Consider the following 24936-nt stretch of genomic DNA (forward strand, 5'->3'; position numbering starts at 1 on the left):
ATCTTTGATTGGTGCAAAAATACAGCAGGTCATTACGAGGCAGTGTTGACAACCCGAGGACTGTGTGTGTGTGTGTGTGTGTGTGTGTGTGTGTGTGTGTGTGTGTGTGTGTGTGTGTGTGTGTGTGTGTGTGTGTGTGTGTGTGTGTGTGTGTGTGTGGATTTGTATTTGTGTGTGAGTGTGTGTGGCGTATGTGAGCGTGTGGTGTGTCAGTGTGCACGCGCGTGCCTGCGTGCATGCATGGGGTGCAGGGCGCGCCTAACGGTGGTGCACACACAGGTGGAGTGCAAGAAGGCCCAGCCCAAGGAAGTGATGCTGCCGACCAGCGTGGGGCGCGGCCGGGCCGGCGGGCGCGGCGGCTACGGGTGAGTTGGTGATGGTCTCGCCCGTGCCGCCGCTCGCCACCTACCGCTACGCGCCCTACTCCCTCCCCGCCGCTGCCGCCGCCGCCGCCGCCGCCTCCAGCCAAGTGCCGCTGACCAGTCTGCCCCAGGGTGACGCACGCGTCCCTGGGCGGCCTGGCCACGGTGGGCGCGGCGGCGGCGGCGGCCAGTGGCATGGTGTCCGGCCACCTGGCCACGGGCCTGCCCGGCTACGGCGGCCGTGTACGGGTTGGACGCGGGCGTGGGCGCCGCCAACGCCATGGACATGAGCGGCTGCAAGCGAGTGGCCTTCACCACGCAACCTGCCGCCACCACCACCACTAACTCTCTGGGGCTACTCCGTGTCCAACCTGCTGGGCATGCAGGGCCTCACCGTGCCCACCTACCCCATCCCCGTGGGCCTGTGAGCGCCCACGCCCCCGTCCCCCGCGCCCGGGCCCCGGGGCGCCGCCGCACCCCGGGAGTAGGAGGCGCTCGGGCACCTCCAGCAGCTCCAGCAGCGCCAGCAGCCGCCGAGGGCCGCGGGGCGCCCCAGCAATAATAAGGACGGGCGCGGGGCGGGTTGGCGGCCGCCCGCCGCCCGTAGGCACCCTGGCTGCCGAGCCAAGCTTGCGTGCGAGACAAACTTTACTTGGCAGGCTGGCCCGCCCTTGATCAGTGTCACTCGCGGGGCTGGGGCGGCCACACCCTCCTGGGGGGGCGCCTCCCCCGGTAGCGCTACCTGACAGGCCAAAGATCACACCAAATACTAACTAGTACTGTAGGCGAGGCTCAGCGCAGCCCCCTTAGCCGCGTCCACCGCTTCTTGTCACCTTAGTGTTGTACACACCACTCTCTTGTTTTCTAGTCACGCTTGTCACCTTTTTATTATTTTTCCTTTTGCTAGTCTTCATGATTAACCCGTTGAGTATTGCGTAGTGTTCCAGTACTAACCAAGTAAAGTTTGCCGGCACACAAGTTGGTCTTCTTAGGGGACCTGCGGCCTGCCCCCTCCCCTCCCCCCCCCTTGCACCGACTCTCACCCTCACCCGGCGGGGCTCCAGGGCGGAGGTCCCCACCCTCCCCGCGGCAGGTCAGGCTGTGCGGGCCCCACCTCGCCCTCAAAGCACGGCAATGCTGGACGAGGGTCTCTTTTTTTTTTTTCTTTTTTTTATTTTATTTATTTATTTATTTTTGTATCAATTTTTTATTTTTTTTTATTTTTTTATTTTTTTTATTTTTTATTTTTTTTCTATTTTTTTGCCCGGGGCTCCCCAGCGGCCCGCCCCGCCGCAGCGAGTGTCTGCGTCAGTCTGTGCCAGCGGAGGACGCACGCAGAGATTCAAAAGGATTTTTTTCACCCACAGTACCCACCAACCATTCACTCCTTTCCAATGTCTATGCAAAATGAGAAGTTAAAATATTCACTTCAGTGTCAGTGCTTAGGTGTCTCGTCTTCCCTTTGTTGTCGAGTTCAGTGGTGAAGGTTGTGAGTAATAATAATGATAATATTAATAATAATAATATTAATAATAATAATAAGAGTAAGAGTAATAATAATATTAATAATAAAATAATATTAATATTAATTATAATACTATTAATAATAATGAAAGTGATATTGCAGTGTTGATGTACATAGGTCATAGCTCTGTTCTGCTGTCCTGCCCCCCCCGTGGCCCTCTGCCCCCTCCCCCCACGGCACGCTGGCACCAGGCACCGCGTGTCAGCCCCCGCCGCCCGCGGCGCCTCCCCCGCGGCGCCGCGGCCCCGCCCACGCCAGGCACTGTGCGGGCGTGGGGCGTGGCGGCGGCGGCTCCCGCACGGGCGGGCGGCCTCTGTCGGTGGGCGGCTGGCGGGCGGCGCTCTGCCCGCCTCACCGGCCGGGCGCGCCGCCCCCCGCGCCAGGCGCCGCGGCACCTGGCGCGGTGGGCGCGTGCCCGGTCGGCGGCCAGATGACCATGTCACCCCCTCCCGGCCCCCCGACTGGCCCGCCGCGGCACAGGGGGCGGCGCTCCCGGGGCACTCACTCTGCCATGTACTTAACGCCGCTCTCACTCTTGAGTCACTGCTTGGCCATGTACTTACGCGGCGCCCACGCCCAGACATGTCCTGCATAAAAAGGTTTGGATACCAGGATAGGAGAGTCATATCATTCAAAATGAAAAACCTCAAAAAAAAAAAAAAATTGACCCCTCGCCCCCTTGGCCCCCCACAGGCCGGGGGGGGCCCAGGGGGCGGCGGCATAACTCTGTGCCGCCAAAATGTTATTTTTTGTGTATGCTCACATTGTCTTCTATATGTTATGATTTTACTTTTAATTATTGTTATTTTATTTATTTTGTTTTTTGGCTTTGCTATAACGCGCCCCCCCTCTCCATAGTTGTAACACACACCAATAGAAAGTTGTAGTTCTAGTAGCGCTGTCTCTATATATCAACATTTAATTAGAAGTTGTGGCATACCTTGACTTCCATAGATTCTGTTTTTAGTCCTTTCATTTCTCAGTTCTTTTTAAAGGCTGATTATTATTTTTTCCTTGTCGTAGGCTAGTCGGGGAGGCGTGCAAGCCTTCCCCACGCAACAGTTTCAACCCTTCAGAAGTAAACTAGTTGGTAGTGATGACATATTAAAAAAACTATATATATGTACACACAAAAGAGCAATGTTGCAAGTGTCCTTCGAATCGTGTTTAAAAGCGTTTTTTAAATAGTAGATTTTAATATGAATTTTGAGTGCGTTTAGTAGACCGCGGAGACGAAGCGTTCTTTTGTCGCATCAGTTTTTGTCAATTCTTCGGTAAATTTTAATTGTCTCGAGACTCCAAACCTGTGCATCGCTGTTTTCTGGGGAAGATACATAGATTCATTCACACTTCTGTCGCTGTGCGTGTACCACATACAGGGCAATACAAAACCAAACCAATAATCAAGGAGGAAAAGGTTATCAGGGAAACCCACTCAGGCACAACCAAACACACCACCAGTACTTCCATTAACGATACGATCACAAGCGAAAGGAAACGTGAATCTTCAAAGCAGTCCTCGTCGGCCGCGTGTTACTAATAACGATCCTACCCGGTGTATAAGACGCGGCGTGTTTCCTTGTCTCTCTTATGTGTTTCCCCTCGCAATACGTGTACGTGTCCTGTCCCCGGTCAGCTGTGCCACGTGTACCGCCGCGCGCCGTGCATGTCCGTGTTGCTGTGATGTGTCCGCGGCGGAGCACACCTCGCGTCAGCACAACCAAACACAACAAACACAAGTGATATCAATCAAAACACCGCCAACGTCACTTTTTTTTTTCTTTTTTAATCTCTCTCAGTCCTGATGACACTTTTAAAAATATGTGTAATCTAAACATCAAAACGTCTATGCAAGATAGGGGACGCGCGCCCCCTGCCCCCCTTTTTCATTACTACGCTCACACAGCCGGGCCCATCGCAGGGGGGGCTCGTGAGGAGGATAACAAACAGCATCAGCAATCGATCAAAAAAAAAAAATCCCCCTCGAATACTTTTTTTTAATACACCTAATTATTTTTCATTCTGTTTGTTGACTTTGAATTACGCGGTAGTGATTTACAAAAGAGAGAAAAAAAACAAACAAACAAACCAGGATTAATCTCGTAGTGTAAGGGAGTCAGTATTAGACGCACACTTTCAATCATGTTAGAACACGTTTTCTACTTTTATACAGGTCTAGAAGGGAGACTGAAGCAAACTTAGGGAAGATTAGCGGCCCAGATCATGATAAGCTTATCCTTCACTTTTTTTTTTTTTTTTTTTTTTTTTTTTTTTTTTTTTTTTTACTTATCTTCACCCGCTCAGTAGGAGTTAGCAGGGCTTGCCTCTCCTTATCTTCTGTATCCCAACGGTCACAGAGGAAGAAAGTTTTTGCTTTTTTTTTTTTCATGCTAGTTTTTTTTTTTTTTTATATAGTTTATTTACTTTTTTTTATCGTATAGGTGATGTCGCAGTGGTTAAGAATATTCAGGTTATCTTATCTCATTCACAAAGTATTTTTAGTTTGTTTTATTTTCATTTTCAATTTTTTTTTCTTGTCTTACCTCATTCACAAAAGATTATTCATTTATTTCTATATTTGTTTTTTTTCTCATGTGACAGAAAGAAAGACTAGTTTTCTTATCATTCACAAAGATTTTAAGCTCATTTATATATTTTTTTCCTCTTTATCTTATCTCATTCACAAAGATTATCAGTTTATTTTTATATTTTCATTATCTTATAAGTGACAGGGAATTTTGCAGTGGTGAAGAAAGATTACTTTTTTTTTTCCTATCTTATCTCATTCACAAAGATTAACAGTTTATTTTTATCAGTATCTCTCTTTAGGTGATAGAGAATGTTGGTCGATAACAAAGAAAACAGTTCCTTTATTTCATCTCCTCGCCTTGTCTCAGTCACAAAGGTTAGCATTCTGTCTTTTATCTTTAAGGTGATAGGGTTGCAGTCAGGGCATAAATTCAGTTCCTTTGTCTTATCTCGCCTTAATGATCTTATTTAGGTTAGTATTTTTATATTTATCTATTATCTTTATTTTCTTAATCTCGCAGGTGAGAATGTTGCAGGTGATCCGGTCAGTTGAGTTCCTTGTGTTATCTTGCGTTATCTTATCCACTAAGGTCACGGAAGGCGTTGCAGAGATTACTTAACTTAATACCTAACTTAACGTAAATTAAGGTGTATCATTTTTATTTAACTTATCTTATTACGTGATTTTTTTTACTTGTTTAATATCTTATGAACTTAACGTGAATTAAGTTTCATAATTTTGACTTAACTAACTAAATATTTCATCCTCCTACGTGATTTAAGTTACATCATTTTGACTCAACTTGATATCTTGCCTACTTAACGTATCAAGTGTTATCAGTTTAACTTCATCAATTTCTTTTCATTATTTTATTTTATTTTTCCTAAGCAGGGTAAGAATTTTTATACTTCTCCTTTTTTTCTTCTATTGATTTACATTGCGTCAGGTAACAGGTGCAATCAGGGGAACCACAAGGCACCTCTCGTTTCACAAAGGCAGTAGTCACCTTGCCCCGTCACCTCACCACAACCACAGGCAGGAATGCGTCACAAAGATAGATTTTACGTAACTTAAATTAACCACACCTGTTTTTTTCTTTCTTTTTTTTATATACCTTTTTTTTTCAATTATGAGAAAGCACAGCGTCACAATTACCTGTTTTTTTTTCAATTTTTTTATTATCAACTTTATTATCTCACCTTTAATTAATCTCACTCGCAGGTAGAACATAAGAGGGCTTAGAGAATACCTGTTATCTCACCTTGCCTCGTTCAGGTAGTTAGTGGGATTCAACGTCAATTCATTACCGGAAGCATATTTATTGGTTAGGTAGTGCAGGTAGACTTCCGGAACAGGGGGGACAGGTGGGCCGCCTCACCTGTGCCCCCCGTCTTAAGATTGGGCAATAAACTCATCAGGTAATTTGGTCTTTAGCCGTCAAGGTGATCAGGTAGGAAGGGGTAGGACGGGGGAGGGATCTGTCCGTCTGTCTGTCTGTCTGTCTGTCTGTCTGAGGAGTTGAAAAGCAAACTGGATATTTTTATTTATTTATTTATTTTTTTTATGTAAGCGAAGAAGGAAAGGTCTAAAGTTTATTGGGAGGCTATTTATTAATTTGACTCTATTCACATTACTGGGAGAGAGAGAACAAAAAATTAAGGTTATTCTTTGCTCTGTTATTGATGATTCAGGTGAAATTGAAGGCGTGAGTGCTGAGGCGAAGTGTTTGTAAGAATACTTTGCAGAGGACAAAAAAAAAAAAAGGGGAAGAAAGAAAGAAAGAAAAAAAATGAAATGATGTGAAGTTGGTGACGGTAATTGTAATAGGAGGGATAATTAGATTTTCCCACGGTGGCTGAAAAGTTCCCACGACAGAGAGAGAGAGAGAGAGAGAGAGAGAGAGAGAGAGAGAGAGAGAGAGAGAGATTAGCGGACGGAAGCAAGTAACAGGCACAACAGACAGGCAGGCAGGCAAACAGACAGACGGACAGGCAAACCAGCAAATCACGTCGGTCACAACTGCTCAATAATAAACGTGATGTCACTTTTTCCGCGCGCTGTTGCCACGTCGCCTTGGGTAGTCGTCAGGCAGTCAGTCAGGCATTCAGTCAGTCAGTCTCTTTTTTCAGTCTTAGTTTTGGGTGTTATAGTTGTAGAAAGAAGAAAAATATTATATAAAAAGTATTAATTAACAAAAAATTCAAAACAAGAGCGAAACATGTAATTATCTATTTTTTTTTCTTTTTTTTTTTCATTTCATTTTTTTTTTTTTTTTTTTTTTTTTTTTTTTTTTTTTTTTTTTGTGAAGAGTAGTTCCTAACAGTTGTTCGCTCTTGTTATCCTCCACATATCGTTAGTAACTGCTTCACACACTAACTCACCTACTCGTAGCGATAATGACTACCACTTACTTAGCGTCAGGGGGATCGTCTTTGAACAAACCTGTGAGAATCTATAAATAAAGAATATATATATAGATATGTATAAATATGTGTAATGTGTATATTGTACTTACTGTAACTACAGGTGTAATTTTTTCTATATTAGTTGTATCCTTATTCATAGTTTTTACAAAAGGAGTAATAGGTAATTAGTTTTTTTCTTCATTTATTTATTTTATTTTTTTTGTCTCCCTCCTCTGGTTCAGGCGGCGGACAGAGACTGATTAGCTAGGTAAGGCAGGTGTTCCTAATGACTTGGAGAACACGCAAAGGTGAATCTCCCAGAGGCTTACCTGTCGGAGGGTCTAATGAGGACAGGTGTGCACGTAGGATTAGCAACGCGTCCTCTCTTCTTCGCGATCAAAAGTTATTTAAGTCAACTGAAGCAAAACAAAAAACCAAAATAATTCTTACGCAGCTTTCAGTACCATTTCAAAACAAAGCGAACCTATTAGTAATTAACGATACAAATTCGTAGTAGCCATTACGATGGATGGACTAATTAATGTAGGTAGTTATAACGGCGTCCGCGTAAATACACTAACATTAGGATATATAAATATACACAAGTGATGGTTACCCAAAAAGTGATACGGTAGGCATGACACGAGTTTTAATGTAGGTTAATTCATAATCACACTTATCTCGAGGTTAAATCTTAAACTAGTTATCTAATCGCGCGATGCTACAAGAGGGAGAGGAAGAGGTATTTTTTAGAAGGGTTTAGGAAGTGGAGCAGGAAGAGGAGGAGGAGGATGTTAAAAGGGGATTAAGTGGAGATGAGTGAGATGAAGGATGCAAGGTGGATGTGGAGGAGGTGGACTGTGAGACCAGGGATAGAAAGGGTAGCGATGGTAGAGAGAGACAGAGAGAGAGAGAGAGAGAGAGAGAGAGAGAGAGAGAGAGAGAGAGAGAAAGAGAGAGAGAGAGAGAGGTGGGGACTTGGAGGAAATAGAGAGACTGAGGGGGGAAGAAAGGTGGAAGGGAGGGATCAGGAACTTTTAGAGAGAGAGAGAGAGAGAGAGAGAGAGAGAGAGAGAGAGAGAGAGAGAGAGAGAGAGAGAGAGATTGTGCCTATTGCGTACGTGCGTATTAGTTCCTCGGCGGTCGGATGTTTTCCCTTCGTAAGAAATGGGTCCACTTAGTGAGATATATCTTTGGTACAGTTTGTTCGGCTTGCGAGTTCAAGGTGTGCGTGTCTCATGGAGCGGGGGGAGCGCTCACCACGGCATCACTTCACGACCATTCAACTTGTCAGCGGCGTATAGGAGACAATGCCACTTCATTTACTACTTTCTTGACAAGGCTTTTTTCACTAGGCCTATGTGAGTCTTTCTCTATTATGGAATTAATTGGTAACAGATTGATTGATTGATGATGATGATGATGATAATGATGATGATAATGATGGCAGGGTTGTGTTATTATCCAGTGGAAGAAGGAAGTTTGATGATTGATTGATTGATTGATGATGATGATGATGAGAAATTTTTTAAAAGAGGATTCAAACCCAAAAATTTCAAGAGGCCTTTAAAGTCCTTTAAGTAAAATGTTCTGTGCCAATGACTTAGTAACTAGTTGACCATAGGCGACGAGCCTTGTACCATTACCTGTTAATAGAATAAAACACAATTTTGAACGTACCTCTTCTGTTTGACTTTATCTAGTGTTTAGTCCCTCACCTAGTGTAGTCCTTCACCTAGTTGCTAGAGCCGTCATAGCACCTTAGCAAGCAACCAAACCACCACGAAAGAGGAAGAAAGAGTCGAGAGGAGTCAGAGTAGTGAAGTAATCTCGTCACACACACCTACCTGTCTGACTTTACCTGCAGAAGAGAAGCAAATTTAATCAGCCAGAGGAACCGCATTTCCATCCCACCTCATAGCGACGCACGGTTCACCCACACAATGACATAGAAAAGAAAGGAAAGAAGGTGTTTTGAAACCTTGTGGTGCCGCTTGGGTAGGCGTCCCGTCAAGCCCCAGGGTGTGTGTGTGGCAGCCGGCACGCACGCACGCACACACGCACACACCTACACGCACACGCACATGTACACATCCCGCATCACACTTTTGTCAAATTGCATGACTACACCACGCTCACGACGCTGACAGACACACGGACACGCGCGGACATGCATACATACATACATATGCATACATACATACATACATACACTAATACCCTTGTTTTCGTAATGGCTGGCGAGCGGCATGGCAAGCTTGGCAAGGCTCCCAGTGACCAATGAACGGGTCTATAGCATACTGGTTTTTTCTTTTATTAGTGAGAATGCATTAGCTAGTCCCTGTTGGACTTTTATATATATATATACTATTATATATATATTTATACATATATTTATTTTTTGTAACCCACCCCCTCTTAAAGATACAAGAAAAAAAGCTTTAGTGTTTGAGTCATGATGAAGTGAGAACAAAAACCCTCTTGTATATTTTTCCACTTGATGGGTTTTGTAGTGAATCAAACCAAAGACAACAGACGTGTAGAGATTTTCCAAGATTTAATTCAGGGCATCCAAACCTTTTTGTGTCTTAAGTTTTCTGTCTCTCAATTTGCCAACCAACCAAACAAACAAACAAACCAACAACCAACCATTTCTCTCAAAACTCATGTCAATTGCAATGCCTTCCTGACAAGATTATCTGATCAAATTCTTTTTTCTCTCTCCTCTTGAATGTTCTAGATCTTGTTTGGTCGCTGGGAGCACTCCCCGACGGTATGTATTCACTCTTTGTCTGTTCACCTGCCGGGGGAACCGCCACGACCGACGCCGCCCTCACCTGTCCCCCGCCCCCCCCCCCATGTGCCACCCCCCCATCCCCCTAACCCATTGTTTATTTAGTTTTCTTGACATCTCATGGCCGCCTTTCTCTCTCTCTCTCTCTCTCTCTCTCTCTCTCTCTCTCTCTCTCTCTCTCTCTCTCTCTCTCTCTCTCTCTCTCTCTCTCTCTCTCTCTCTCTCTCTCTCTCTCTGTCAAGGAGGCCAGTAACACAACCATTAGCTCAAAAACTATCCATTTTTTCTGTCCTGAAAAAAAATGTCAAACACTAACCTAAATTTTGAAGTCACCTGGAGGAGGAAACACAGGTAAATCACCTTCAACCCCTCCCTCTCTCTTTTCCCTCCATTCCTCCCCTTCCCCTCATCCCTCCTCAGCCATTCCCTTCCCCTCCCCTTGCTTGAAACAGTCGGTCCTGGCGAGGTCTCCCCCCAACCCTTCACTCCAACCTGACCCAAAGAAAGCCTCGTTCACGCCTCACCGCCCCGCGTCCCCCACTGGCCATATCCACGGGCCTGCTAGCCACTGAGCCCACAGCACCCGTGTTTGATCTCTGCTCTTGACTTCTGCTTAAGATTAACAAAGAAAAACGGTAACAGAAATCAGAATAATAGAATAATAATAGAGATGATGATAATAGGAATGAAAATAATATAAATAATTCAATAATAGATGTGAAATGCTTCTCGGTAGATAAAAATAGATGTTGATTTTCTTGTTTGCTTCTGAAATTTAGGTTTTTGCTGCTCACTGCTGTGTGTTTGTCTCAGAGTACAAGGAGTGCATAACGAGTTCAAAGTTCAAGGTTCTCAAAGTGGTAAGGTTCTAGTTAAAAAGGAACCTGTGTGAGAGAAGGTTCTGTTGTGTTCAGTTCAAGTTATTTAGATTTTTGTGGAACCTTCTAATAACTGATGAAGATAATAATAATAATAATAATAATAATAATAATGATGATGATGATGATGATAATGATATCCACACACACACACATACACACACACGTTAAAAGAAAAGAAAAGAAAAAAAAGGCCTCATTTTTTAACATTTTGTGAAGGGCTAACTATTTTTTGCACCAGAAGCCTTGACCAAGAAAAGAAAAAGAGACAAAAAGAAAAAAAAACACCAATAACAAAAATAATAATAATAATAATAATAATAATAATAATAATAATAATAATAATAATAGAAAAAAATAAGAAAAGCTATTTATTTTTCAAGCAATGTCTTTCTCACACCCCCCCATCAAGATCCTACCCCCTCCACCCCCAACTCGCCCCCCCCACCTCCCCACCCCCTTCGCCCCTTCAGTGTACAGTTCATCGCCTCGTGTCGCTCCAGTGGTACTGAAAAATTATGCAATTTTGGCTGCCCCTAAATTTAAATTCCCCCCTTTAAAAATTCCCCAGTTATCGCGCCCCCTCATCATTCCCCATCCCCCCACATCCCCCCCCTTCCCCTATACTGTCCTCCCCTCGAATTCATGATATAACTACTGTATTCGCCCCTTCCTCCCCTCAGTACGCTGTTCCCCCTGCCCCCCCCCTTCCCCTTTTCTCCCCCATCAGCGTTCCCACCCCTCAGTTCATCCCCCCCTTCTCCTCCCCTCTCCCTCCTCCCCCCACTTCCCATCCCACACTTGCATCTCTTAATCTAGTGTTTGAAATTTGAAGAGTTTGCAAAAAAATGACGCGGAAATATGAAGAAATGAATGAAAAAGGTGTTTATTTTTACATTAATGAATGGTAATTTATTTATTTATTTAATGAGTGTTCATATGAGTTGTATTATTGTTATTGTTTACTTGTTTACCTGTTTATTGATTTATCCATTTGTTCGTTGGTTTGTGTGTTCATTTCCCCGTGGATGATGGTCAGTGTGGGAGATATGACTAAAAAAAAAAAATAATAGTAATAACAAAACAAAAAAAAAAAAAAACAGCAACTTTTCCAAATCTTTAACAATGTGTCTTTACATATCGTTCATTTCTCATAATAGCAGACGAGTTCCCATTCGTGTTCGGCGTGGATGAGCAACACTCCCTCGACTGTAAGTAAAAATGAAACAACAAAAAAAGTGCAAAATTTTGTCAAAAAAAAAAAAATCGACTTTCTTACTTTTTTGCACTGACATTTTTTGATATATAATCTCTTTCTCTTCTGTTTAGCATTGAAGCTTCGGGTCAGGTTCGAGTGAGGGGTTCAGGGTTCATTTTTAATCTTAATGAATCTCTATATAATTTTTTTCTCACCTGTTGAGTAGCTACAGTAGTCACTAGAGTAACCAAGCAGTCCTCAGCAGCAAAACACTCATTATTTTCAATCAGAATTAGAAAACCTGTTCTTTCAAAGTTACAGAAACCATTTTTGGTACACAAGTTTTGTTATTGTTTTGGTTTCATGTTGTAGTTGTAGCTTTTGTACAGATTGGCAGGATTGTGCTGTAGCCAGGCTTAGCAGCAGTAGTACAGAGCAGGTCATTTTGCTGCGCCTCGGCCCGGGGAGTCTGCCTCACAGCTCCCGGGGCGCGGAGGGTCAGGCTAGAGGAGGAGTAGTTGAGGGTAGTCAGCAGCCAGCACTTCACCTGCCTGGCTTGAGGGGGCAGCACAAGGCTACACTAGTCATTTTCCCCCAAACTAGTCAGCTCTAGTAGAGTTTTTGCAGCCATCAGGTTTTGGGTAGCCAGGAGTGACAGGTGAGCGTGGTGTTGACAAGGTGGTAATGTTGGCCCTTCCCGTTCTCTCCGCAGGTATCCAGGCAGCATACGCCGCCTATGCTGGGCGCGGCTACGCCAGTTACCCGAGTTTTGGGTTCCCGTACCCTACAGGTAATTTAAACCCAGGTGTTGCGGCGGTTTGCTTGCCCCACCCGGTCGAGCTGGGGCTGTATAACTTGCATGCCTTGCAGTTGTAACTCTCTCTCTGCTTTGGGGGGTTGGCCCTGAGCCGCGCACTGGAGGCGCCGCGCAGCTGCTCCTTCGTGCTCGGCTCTTAAAAGTCACTGTTATGCTTCAATACAAGTCCTGCCATGATCACCCTCCAGGTGTGTTGATCTTTGCCCCTCCCCTTCCCTCCTTCCTTTCCACGCCCTTCCCCCTCCCTCCTTCCCTCAGTCCTCACGTCCCTCCCTCCTTCCCTCCATTCCTTCACGTCCCTCACTTTTTTCTCCATGCTTTCCACGTTTAAGGGAATGTTTCACTCGGAAAACTTCTCCTTACCTGACGATGCTTCAACATTTTTCCCCCGGAGCCTGGCTGGGCCGAGCCTCGCAGGACTCCCTCGGTGAGCCTCCGCGCCCACTCCCCAAAATTTTCCCCTTTTTTCCCTCCCCCTCACTCCACACACTTTGCCACCGCCGCGTGGTCCTGCTTCCCCTCACCTCCATTTTGGACTCCAGATTTAAGATTGTCACTGGTGATATTTTCACATGTACATGACGTGTTTCCCTTTTGTTTTTTCCCTCCACGCCGCCTCCCAAATGCGGAAATAGAAAGATGCTTAGGATCTTTACAAGTTTTGCGACAGGTGATGACAGCGAAGACTAATTACCTTCAGGCTGCCTAGTAGATCTTTTGAGCCTACGCCACCTCACCACTCCAGAGTTTGTGGCTTAGAACTTTAACCTTTTGGCTTCTGAACTGCATGAATTAAACACATTCCAATATGTATTTTTGCTAAACTACCTTTTTTTTTTTTGTCTATTAATTTATTTCCTACTTCCAACCCTTGCCTTTAACCCTTTACGTGTTCATGTTGTTATTGTTGTTCTTGTTGTTGTTGTGTTTTTGTTTTTTTGTTTTTCTACATTTTCTCTATTTTCATATTTATCCTTGTCCTCTTACTCCTATTCCTTCTCCTCCTCATCCTTCCATTTCCCCCTTCCTCCTCCTCCACCTCTCCTCTTTCCTTCTCTCTTCCTCCCATCCCTTCCCTCCTCCTTAACTGACAAAATTTCTTCTTTTATCTGTTTTCCTCCTTCCTTTCTTTGTTTCCTTCCCTCCTTCACTACCTCACACTCCTCCTCCTCCTCCTCCTCCTCCTCCTCCTCCTCCTCCTCCTCCTCCTCCTCCTCCTCCTCCTCCTCCTCCTCCTCCTCCTCCTCCCATCTTTCCTCACACACTTTTTTCTCTCCCAGTTTTCCCTCACACTCCTCACTCTTTCCTTCCTGTTTCCCTGACTCATTTTCTTTCTCATTTTTCCTTGCATATTCCCCGTCCTTCTCTCCTAGTTTCCCTCCACTTCCTATGTTTCCTTATCCTCACAGTCTTCACTTTTTCCTTGTTTCCTCACTCTCCTCACCTTTTTTCCTTTTTCCATGTTTCTTCATTCCTGACAGTCTGTTCTTGCTTCACACACACAAGTTTCCCTTTCATAGTTTCCCTCACAGCGTTAATTTCGTTCTTGTTTTCCTCAATATTCCACTTTTTTCCCTTGTTTCACTGGCATTTCTCACTTATCCCTTGTTTCCCATGTTCCTTTACTCCTGACAGTCTTTCCTTACTTCACACACGCATGTTTCCTGCACAGCCTTCACTTTTTCCTTGTTTTCCTCACACTCCACTTTTTTTTCCCTCGTTTCCTTCATATTCCCCACTTGTTTCCCTGTTTCCCATGTTCCTTCAATCCCGAGAGTCTTCCTTACGTCACACACACACACGTTTCCCTTCCCTACTTTTCCTCACAGCCCTCATTTTTTTTCCTGTTTCCCTCACACTGTACTTTTTACCTTGTTTCCTTCACACCTGTCACTTTTCTTCCTTGTTTTCCCAGTTCCTTGACTCCCAACAGTCCTTCCTTGCCTCATATCCTCGCCAGGCAGTGTTACCAACCCCTCAGGTGTTGTCAGTGTGGGTTATTCGCTTTAAAGGTTGTTTACAGACAGGTAGACGGGTCCCCCTCTTCCTCCCTCCCTTCCTACCTGGTGGTGCAGTTCTGTCTTGGCTGCAGTGTTACTGGATATCTCAGTAACACTTGTATTATTTGTTGTTTCTTATGTTTTCTTTGGTGTGTTTGTAAATTTTCGTGTTTTTTTTTTTTTTTTCTATTGTTTTCCGTGTTTTGTTTTACTTTTTTTTTTGTTTACGTTTTCTTTTGTTCTGACTAACTTTCTTTCGGCGATATGGGAATGGGTCCTATCTTGGTCACTTCCTATTTTTCAATGGCTAAAAAGGGAAAAAAAGAACTGTAGACGTGTTTGCATTCTGACATTTCCCTTCCTCCCCCCCTAAAACAAAAATAACATCCTTTCCTAGCCCACTTTTTTTTTTCTTTTTTTTTTCCCCCTTCTTTTTAGTCATTGGAAAAGAGAAAGTCAAGATTTGTCTCCTGTTTTTTACCTCATCATCTCTTGTATATATTTTTCTCATGCACATTTTTCGCCACTTCATTCATACTAAAAAAAAAAAAAGAAAAGACCACAACTTTTTTCTGATCGAGAGAAAAAAAAAGAGAGAGAACAAAAAAAAAAAATCTGATGTATTTTTTTCTATACAAAGCAAGTTTTTCCCTCGAAGTGCCCCGAGGCGGGTCGTTTGGTGAGGGCAGAAACAGAGAGCTTTGAGTCAACAGTCCGTCAGAGAATGAAGTGTTTTACTGGACGACCTTTTGTGGCGAGACTCTTCCATATCGTCGCGTGCCAAGTGTGGTTGTAGCGAGTGTTGTGTAGTTGTAGCAGCAAGATTAGTGTGCGGAGTGTGTCCTGGGTCACACTGGGGTCACACTGGGTCATGACAAGGCTCTTCCTGCCCCTACTACATTACTATTATTATTATTATTATTATTATTATTATTATTATTATTATTATTATTATTATTATTATTATTATTATTGTCTCCTCACAACACACAACTCGTAGTTTTTTGGTTCATAAGACATATATGTGTGTTTTCATACTTGATTATTATTATTATTATTATTACTATTATTATTATTCATTTATTTGTTTTTATTTATTATTTTTGATTAGTGTTCCTTTCTGTGCAACACTGACCCAGCTTGTGGTAGCGTGAGGCAGCAAGTCCTGTACACTGACTGCTTCACGGTAGCTCCACTCATGCTGATGATGATGATGATGATGATGATGATGATGATGATGATATGATGTGTTATATCCAAATACCTGTTGTTGCTACATACATACATACATATAATGAGATGCAGAGTTCCAGCAGCAAGATGTTCATATCTCTTGTTTCTTTTCCCAGGAATTGTTGGAATTTTGCCTGATGGCAAGTTTCCTTTGGGAGAATATATCGGTTTGAATCCAGCATTAAACCTGGTTGGCCACACCTGAGAACCCCACGTGGCGGCAAATATTCCTTGTATATAACTCACCAATGGACCTAAAGTGTGGGCCAGTCTGTGCTCCACGGTGGCCTGCCGACCCTCACCTAACACGACAGACTGAGAGAGAGACAGAGATTGAGAGAGACAGAGAGAGAAGGACAGACAGACAGACAAAGAGAGAGAGAAACAGAGAGAGAGAGAGAGAGAGAAAGAGAAAGACTTGAGCTTCAGCCCGGCGGTGTGATGGCGAAGCGACTTTTTGCGACACGTTGTTTTGAAAGACTCGATACATGATTCAGCTGGAAAAGTCTCTGATTACCACCCACTTACCTGTTCCCTGACGTGTTCACTCATCCATTCATTACTTGGGTGTTTTCATTATTTTTTATGAGTTAGTTTTTGTACCTTTTTGTTTGCCTGGGGGACACTTCTTGCCCGAATCTTGTTGCTGCAACTGAAAGGTAACACTGGTTAGTTGAGGCGACACTGTGCCAAGGTGAGGTGTGGTCCGCGGCGCCGTGAACCCGAGGGTCGAACCGGCTGCTCGTGGTTCTGAGGCTTCGAACGCCATCTCGATGTAGTGAAACAATTGGATCGCTGCTCTTGTAGCAAAAAAAAAAAAAAAAAAAAAAAATCTTAAAATGGAAAAAATGAGACGGTTTTGTGATTTTTTTTGTGAATGACAATTGAAAAAAAAAAAAAGGAAGAAAGAAATGTGGCACTTGATTTAGTTGAGATGTTCATAATCTTTACAATGTTTGATTTTTACTTCATTTCTTTAATTTATTTTGTGTATATGTGTTTGAATGACTGCAGTTCACATTATTATTATTATTATTATTATTATTATTATTATTATTATTATTATTATTATTATTATTATTATTATTGCCTTGTTCTTCTCGAATCCTTTGCTGGTTTGAGGTCATTTTGAAAACCATCCTGATGTTGGAAAAGAAAAAAATAACTCCTTCCAACACACAAACTACTCTCTTTTGTGGCTAATTGTGGCTAATTGGGCAGGTGTATTTGATGTAGGTGTGGTAGTGTTGATGGTGGCACAGGCCGGGAGGACGAGGGGGGGGGGAGTAGGGGAGAGAGTGAGTGGTGGGGTATAGGGGGGAGTACCAGTGGTTATGTGGTTTCCTGGATGGTTATTGGTCGTTAGGTAGTTAATGGTTGTTAGCTGGTCGATGCTGGATCTTGTTGTGTGGTTGGTACAATGTTGGTGGTTGTGGTTGTGGTTGTTCTGATCTTCTCTTCTCCTATGAAAAAAAAAATTAAAGAAACAACAATTTTCCCTGCCATGTATTATTATTATTATTATTATTATTATTATTATTATTATTAGTGTGACCGTGTTGAAGGCAGAGCATTTTGTACCATTTACTGCATTTCTTGAAGCATTTATCGTTTTCTCTAAGCCTCCCCCACACACACACGCACTCCATTTTCTATACATGCATATCATATTTCAGCCCGTTTTTCTTTCCTTTGTATTTCTTTCTTGCTTTCTTTCTCTGATTTTCAAGACTAACATTTTTTTTTTTTTTTTTTCAATCAGAGAGAGAGAGAGAGAGAGAGAGAGTTTTCATGTTTTTATCTCCACGAGGTGGCTGTTATTTCTCTCTTTCTCTTTTAAAGTTAGAGAAAGTGTGTCAGATGTTTTCAGCTTTATTGAAACTCTCCCAGATATTCCCTCACTCAATATTCTCCCTTCCCTCTCCCTTCCAAACTTGTTTTCTTCCTGATTTTTGCATTCTTCCATTTTCATTTCTTTCCTTCTTTCTTTTTCGTGGACTTTACATTATTTTTCCTCTCCTCCTTTCTTTCTTTTTTTTTTCCTTTTGGACTGCATTATTTTCCCTTTTTCCTTTCTTTTTTCCTTTTTTTATTTATTCTCTGTCCTTTTTATTTTTCCTTCCTTTTTTTGCCTTTATGCTTATTCTTACTTTTATTTATTTTCTCATTCCTTCATAACTATCCTGTATCTCATTTCCTCATTATTCTCTCTGTCTCTCTCTTTATCGTAATTTCTTTTCTCTTATTATTTTATTTTTTTCAGTAAGTCTTCCTCGTTCTTTGTTTTCTATCTTACTTCAGCCGCCCTATTGTGTTCCCCGAGTCTTCAAATATTTTCTTACTTTTCTTTAATTCTTCCATTCTCACTCACTTTCATTTTCTTCCACGGCTGACTTTCCCTTTCCTTTCATTTACTGTCCTTTCATTCTCCTCTCCCAGCCACACTCTTCCTTGTCTCATTCGTTTCCCACAAACAAGAACAGTGCATATCTCTCTCTCTCTCTCTCTCTCTCTCTCTCTCTCTCTCTCTCTCTCTCTCTCTCTCTCTCTCTCTCTCTCTCTCTCTCTCTCTCTCTCTCTCTCTCTCTCTCTCTCTCTCTCTCTCTCTCTCTCTCTCTCTCTCATTTTCACCTCAATGAGAAAAGTTTGTGTAACACGGACACACGTAAAGGTTTTATTTTAATTTAGTTGTTTTCTATACTTTTCACTTTTCTTTTACTTTTGTTCAGTTCCTCCTTTTCGCTCTTAAGGAATTTCCCATCCTACCCCCGTGTTTTTTTTATTTTTTATTTTTTTATTTATTTTCTTTTACGTCCTTTTTTTTATTCTTTTCCTTCCTCTCCTTTTCAAGCAATGATAATGATTTCGATAAATAATAATAATAATAATAATAATGATCACTTTAGCACATAACAACCCCCCCCCTCAAGTTCCTCCCTTAAAGTTAAAAAAATAAATAAATAAAAAAAACAAAACTTATATACAATTTTTTAGACTAAGACGAATAACGTAACCAAGCTCTTTAAACTTAGACCATAGAACTTAAACCCTTGTAGAACGCACGAGCTTGGGCAGCCATTTTAGAACCCGCCCTCCCTGTTGAAGTAAGTCCTGTAGATGTTAGCATGTAAGTGTGTTTGCCAGAAGACACAAACTAATGCTTAATGTTAACAAGTAACCTAACAACATCATTTCTTTCAGTCAGTTCTTGAAATCATTTTTTTGGCACGGACTAGTTCTAATTGGCTGGGATTTCTTGACACCTAGCACTCCCTAGTATTAGATGAGCCCAGCCAGGTAGCGTCAGGTGTGTAGGGCTGTAGGCAAACACTAGGCCGGTAAGTTTTTTCCTCCCCTTGATGATGCAGAGGGGCGTAACGTTAGACCTCATAGTGATGTCACCCGCAGCCTTCATAGTCATTGGCTGGTTACAAAATTCAAGCTCTCACCTCCCATAGGCCTAGTCTAGGATTGGGTGACCCTCTCTCGCATTCTTTCCGCGGCAGGTCACGTCTGGTTGGTCATCTCTTAGAGGGAAAGAAAACTATCGAATTTGATCTTTGACGTCACCTTATTCTTTATGGCCCGCGTTCCTGAGGGTCTTCGGAGTTAGCGAGAATAATTAGAGTTGACCTAAAGATTAGCCCCTTCTTTCTGCCATTCTTACCAGAAATGATGAATTGGGATTTGTGTAACATTTTTTTTATAACTTTTTTTTTTTTTTCTGTCTTCTTTGCCCATTCTTCTAAGGGTCACAAAAATCATCAAATTTGGCTTTTATTTATTTATTTATTTATTTTTTTTTTTCCTGTTATAAAGGATTGCCAAAAATAATCCAATCCGACCAGCTGCTTGACCTCTCTTTCCCACGCTGGAGGGGCGCCAGAAGCAGTCACACTAATCCTTCTCACATTTGTAAAGGTCTCGAAAAATTATTCCACCTATAGTTTCAAATATTTCCACTTGTTTTTCCAAGTTTTTTTGGTGGATAAAAAAAAAAAAAAAACGAGTCAAACTTTATTTCTCTCTCTCAATTAGGTGAGCCTCCCCTTCCCATTTTCATCACGTGACTTGACAGAAAACGAGACCAGGGTGGAGTACAATACAGTGCCGGTACCATCACTTTTATTAACTATGCAAACTGCGATAAAAAGAAATACTTCCATATATATACTAATTACCCCTTCCATGCCCGCCCCTTCCCCCACCCCTCGCCCCCATCACGCTCCCGTATCGCTTGCCCGTATTTCCGGTGTCGCCAGTGCACGCGTTCCTATCTTAAAGTACCGCAGGGTTCACTTCTGTGCCCGCGATTCCTTGCCCGTTAATCCCCGCCCCTTGGATTTACCTCAGCCGCCATAAGGTTGCGTTTCTTATCAGTGCTCTCACCCGCGGCTCTGATAACGTGAACGACGATAATAAAGGCTATTTTATTAGTTACGACGACAGATTTTGACAAAGCTTAGGTATATGTATGTATGTACAGCTGGGGACATAAGTCGTGGAACATGCCACGCGCCTCTCCGCTGTCTCGTGCGCTCCCAAAGATTTCGGTCACTGTTCATAGCGGTACGACCCCTGTGGTTTTGATTGGAGTACCCGTGCAGCCGCTAAGTGAGCTGCATGCACTGAAGGTCTGAGCCGCTGCCGCTTCTTCTGCTGGCCGAGGTCTCTCCAGCGGCTCTTAATGCAGCAGACCGTTTTAGTGACTCAGAATCCAAAGCAACCAAAGGATCGATGCTTTTAACGAAATTGACAAAGAAAATACCTGTACTTTTTTTTTTTTTTTTTTTTTTTTTTTTTTTTTCTCCCAGCAGGTGAGAGAATGTAAGGTTGCGGGAGAGCGCGGGGCGAAGCGGGAAGTGAGCGTGGTTTGTTCACTGACTTGTGGCCGCGCCTGTACTTTTGTTTAGCTGTGTATCATGGCTAAAAGCAATTCATTTATTTTTTCAGATTTTATATATTTCCTTGCGCTACTTATTGACCGAGTCTGAGTACTATAATGTTAAATACACGATGATAAAAAAAATATACATAATATATATTTTTTGTACATATTTTCTCCCTCTTTGAATTGTACATTCTGCCTCTATATTGCATTTATTTATTGATTTGTTCTCTAACTCGACTTTTTGTCTTTTCTCGTCTTCCTCTCCTTGTGTTGCGAGGCTCGCCAGCACTGCTTCATTTCCGGTTCATTTGGTGGTTCACTGGGATTCGTTTAAGGATTCACAGTGGTTCATTTAGATTTGTGGGTGCTGGCGGTTGATGCCTCGTTTTCTTTGGCTTCATATGGCTTCACAGGGTCATTTAGGCTTCATTTGGGCTTCAGGTTGTGAGGGTTTGCTTGGTCTGCACATGGTTTCGGTGGTTCATTTCGGCGTTGGTTCACTTGGTGCCGTTTGCTTCGCTTGGGTCGGATGAGTTAATCGGAACTCGATTTGCATTCAGTCCGTTTTGGGTTCGAAGCAGCTTCATTTGCGTCCATTGTAAGTCCCACTCGAGGTTGCATTTAGTTAGGCGAGGCTTGAAAACGCTTGAGTGAGACTTCGAACAGCTATAGTTAAGCTTCGGTACAGTAGAGAGGCTTTGAACCGCTAGAGAGATAGCGAGTGAGTGAGAGAGAGCGAGCAAGAGAGTCAGAGAGAGAGAGAGAGATGTTTCACTAATCTTAATTGCAGCTTCATTAGTGTTTGTTGAAGTGGTTCGTGGAGTTTCATTTGGGTGAACTTTGAACCTCCTTCATCTCATTAAGTTTTTGAAAAGTTACCAACCTGTAGTCTTACTTTTTTTGCATCTTATTGTTGTATATATTTTTTTGTATTATATCTAAGGTGCTTCCTTTGTTGTTATTCAGTTATTTTTTGTTTCATTGTTTGTTATTTTTTTTGTAATTGGATTTGGACGAATATAGTCATCGGTATTTTCTTTTGATTTAGTTCAGAATGTGTAATAATGACACACGTGTTTTGTCATTATATCATTATCATTATTATGTTACTGTAATTTTTTTTAAGTTAGTTTGTGTCTCATTTTTTGTACATCACCAAGACACACACAAGATGTACGTGTAGAAAGCTTCAGTTCGGACAATCTTTCAAATACAAAACGAACAAGTTATATATCACTATTTTTACGGTACCTTCTCCTCTTTAAAACCCACGACGTCCTTTCAAGTTTAGGTGACAGTTTAGGTCAGTCCTTAAGGTCCTTGGGTCTCGAGTCTCAGTCTGTCTTTTGGTCTACCGTTTTCTCTCTCTCTTTACATCGAAAACAAACCTTAAACCTCTGTAAATCTCCTTAAACCTTTTTAAAACACCCTTAATCGTGGCTTTATTTTTTCTCTTAAGCTGTAGTCAAGTTGTTCCTCTTACTGTACTTTTTTTTTTTCTCCCAATGCAGAGTCTCAAAGATCGCTTTTATTTCCTTATTTGACGTGTACTGGATGAACTAGTGACTGAACCTGTAGACTTTTCCTTCAGTAGTTGTAGTGACTGTAGTCTTACCCTCTGTACACTGATTCATTTGGTTTTACCCATTTAAAGGAGCCCGGAGTTGCTTTGAGTATTTTACCACCAATCTGGCGCCCAGCAGTCGTTCCATTCACCTTTTGGAACCCCTGCCAGTGACGGGTCAGAGTGCTTTTTCCTCCCCTGCAGCTCATTGCCGTAACATTTCTTTTAGGGGTATGTGTGTTTTAACATGTCCGCCACTAACCCTCATTGTCTCCCTCACGAGGTCTGACCTTATCTTGTCTCCTTAGAGTCTCCAGACCTCTCACCCTTAACATTTTCACCGTTGCAACGCCAAAAAGATTCTAGGATTTTGAGTTGCAACTGCAAAGCCACGCAAGAACCAGTATGATCTTTTTTTTAATATATATATAATCTTACTCTTAAACAGCCAATGATTTCAAAGCGCCTTTCCAGAGTTCGGCGTGTCCACAGCTTGTCTTGTTGTTGTTGTTGTTCTGCCTCAATGACCTTACTACTGACCTTGTTCTTCCTCTAGAGGGACGCTTGTGGTCCTTTGTCTCAGCGGAGTCTCTGGATTCTCTTCACAAAAAACTGAGCCTTTTCAGCATTGCGTTCCGTATTCCAGTGCAGGCGTTTGGTTCTCATTGTTGGCTTTCACGTCAGTTCGGATGGTGCCCCGCCAACCGGCCATCTCTCTCTCTTATACTAATTGTAATGCATATTCCTCTCTTCACACGATGTATAGTCATGAATGATGATGATGATGATGATAGTTATACTCTTACTCATGAAGGAGGAAAAGTCATCTCTATTTTTAAAAACAAACAAAGAACGCATGCCAGTGTCTTTAACTCTTTTTTTTTATATATATATATATATACATATAATTTTTTTGTCCTCTCTCTGTCGGCATTTCGTTGTTTTCTATTTTTTTTTCCACTTTTCAAATTATTTAACGCATATCATAACTGTAATTTTTCTACCTTGTATTTTGATGTCTAAGTGTTGACATCTTCAAAGGTTGTCCTCGCTCGACCCTTCGGACTCTTAAAACTCCCCAGGTTGCTCCCCGCGCCTTGAAAACACTCCCTGCCCGCACCCACACTCCTGCTCTGAAACACTGGGGCGTCTTATCCTGGCTTCGTTTGGCAAGCTGCGGCGGGAGGAGCTCTCTGGGGTTACAGGGGTGTTTCCGTGACTCTAGTGATAGTCAAAGAGGCATTCTGCACACTGATGAGGGAAAACACCCTTGCGAACCCCCCTAGTCATCCCGCGGCCTTGGAAACAGTCCCGGTGAGATCCCTTAAGCGTTTCAGAACACGAGGTCTAAGCCTTTTAGCAGCAAAATTCTAGCGTCTCCCAGTGCAGAATTTTTTCGTAGGATTTAGATTTTTTCAAGTCTCCCCTCGGGTTGGCAGGAGCCGCGGGTTTTTGGGGGTCCGGGGGGAAAGGCTTTACAGGAACCCTGGTTTTAGGGTTCCCTTTTAAGCTTTAGAACGTTATTTAGTTTAATCTTAAGGTCTCGCGCCCTCCAGATCTCCTGCCACACCCTCCCTCCCCCCTTCTTCCACCCCACCCCCAACACCCCTCCTCCCTCCCCTCACTGCACGGACGGGGGAGAGGTGGAGGAGGGAGAGAAAGAGGGACAATTAGCAGGGAAAGAGACACTCCTGGAGGAAGAAGGGAGGAGGGAAAAGTGGCGTTAAGCACTAAACAAATTAAGAAAAAAAAAAAAAAGTAAAAGTCTAAAAAAAACCGTAGCTTATACAAATTTTTGGAAGTTACTGGAATAGTTCTAGATGCTTTGTTGGTAGTACTGGATCCGATTGTTTGGTGTGTGTCATCCTTTGGTCTCTGATGGAGGGAAATGGACGGCGCGAGGCTCCCTTGAGAGAACAGGCTGTGTCTAAATCCTTGCCAAACATGTTGTGTGTGTCATACCCGCCATCAGCCAAGCGTGTTGTTGTAAGCACCCGCATCAGACACGACTCCTATAACACTAAAAAAAAAAAATAATACAAAAAATACAAAAAAATGCAACCAAAAAAAAAAAAGTTATCAGTAATCATAATATAATAATCATAATAATAATAATAATAATAATCATAATAATCATAATAATAATAATAATAATAATAATAATAATAATAATAATAATAATCTCATTAAAGAATTGATTATGTATGTATGTCAAATAAATATAATGGACAATATTTTTTTTAAACAACTTCCATTTCCTCTACATAGCTTGGTCATGTTTAGAACGTGTATGTATCTAGATGAGAGAGAGAGAGAGAGAAAGAGAGAGAGAAAGAAAGAGAGAAAGAGAGAAAGAAAGAAAGAAAGAGAGAGAGAGAGACTTGCATGAAACCCGAGGCATGTATAATTAAAAGTTGGCCCAATCTTTGAATTAGAGAGACTAGCTGGTTATATTACTGCTAGATGGTACCCTTAGCTCTTTGACTACTCTTGTGATTTACTTGTAGTTATCATTGTGTACCTTCATAGGACAGCCGCAAAATGTGTCAGAGGCAATTGTTCACTATCAGCCAATTAGGCCTTAGGAAGAAACGAAGATTACTACTACTACTACTACTACTACTACTGTTACTATTGTTACTTAGATTATACTATTTTCTCTCGTAGTTTGTCTTGTCCATTACTGTTACTACTACTACTACTACTACTACTACTACTACTACTACTACTACTACTACT

At 42.5% G+C, this 24936-nt stretch overlaps 1 protein-coding gene across 3 annotated transcripts in view; it reads left to right on the plus strand.

Annotated features, from left to right (window-relative positions):
- LOC135093975 (RNA-binding protein Musashi homolog Rbp6-like) overlaps positions 1-24936 on the plus strand; it is a 173379-nt gene that overhangs the window by 136860 nt on the left and 11583 nt on the right. For all 3 annotated transcript variants that reach the window (XM_063993656.1, XM_063993658.1, XM_063993657.1), the window contains exons 4-6: positions 280-363; positions 9562-9595; positions 12405-12482. In XM_063993656.1, coding sequence (XP_063849726.1) covers positions 280-363; positions 9562-9595; positions 12405-12482 — 196 coding nt within the window. The remainder of the gene's footprint in view (positions 1-279; positions 364-9561; positions 9596-12404; positions 12483-24936) is intronic.

The sequence above is a fragment of the Scylla paramamosain genome, chromosome 44 (assembly GCF_035594125.1).
Source record: "Scylla paramamosain isolate STU-SP2022 chromosome 44, ASM3559412v1, whole genome shotgun sequence".
NCBI lineage: Eukaryota > Metazoa > Arthropoda > Malacostraca > Decapoda > Portunidae > Scylla > Scylla paramamosain.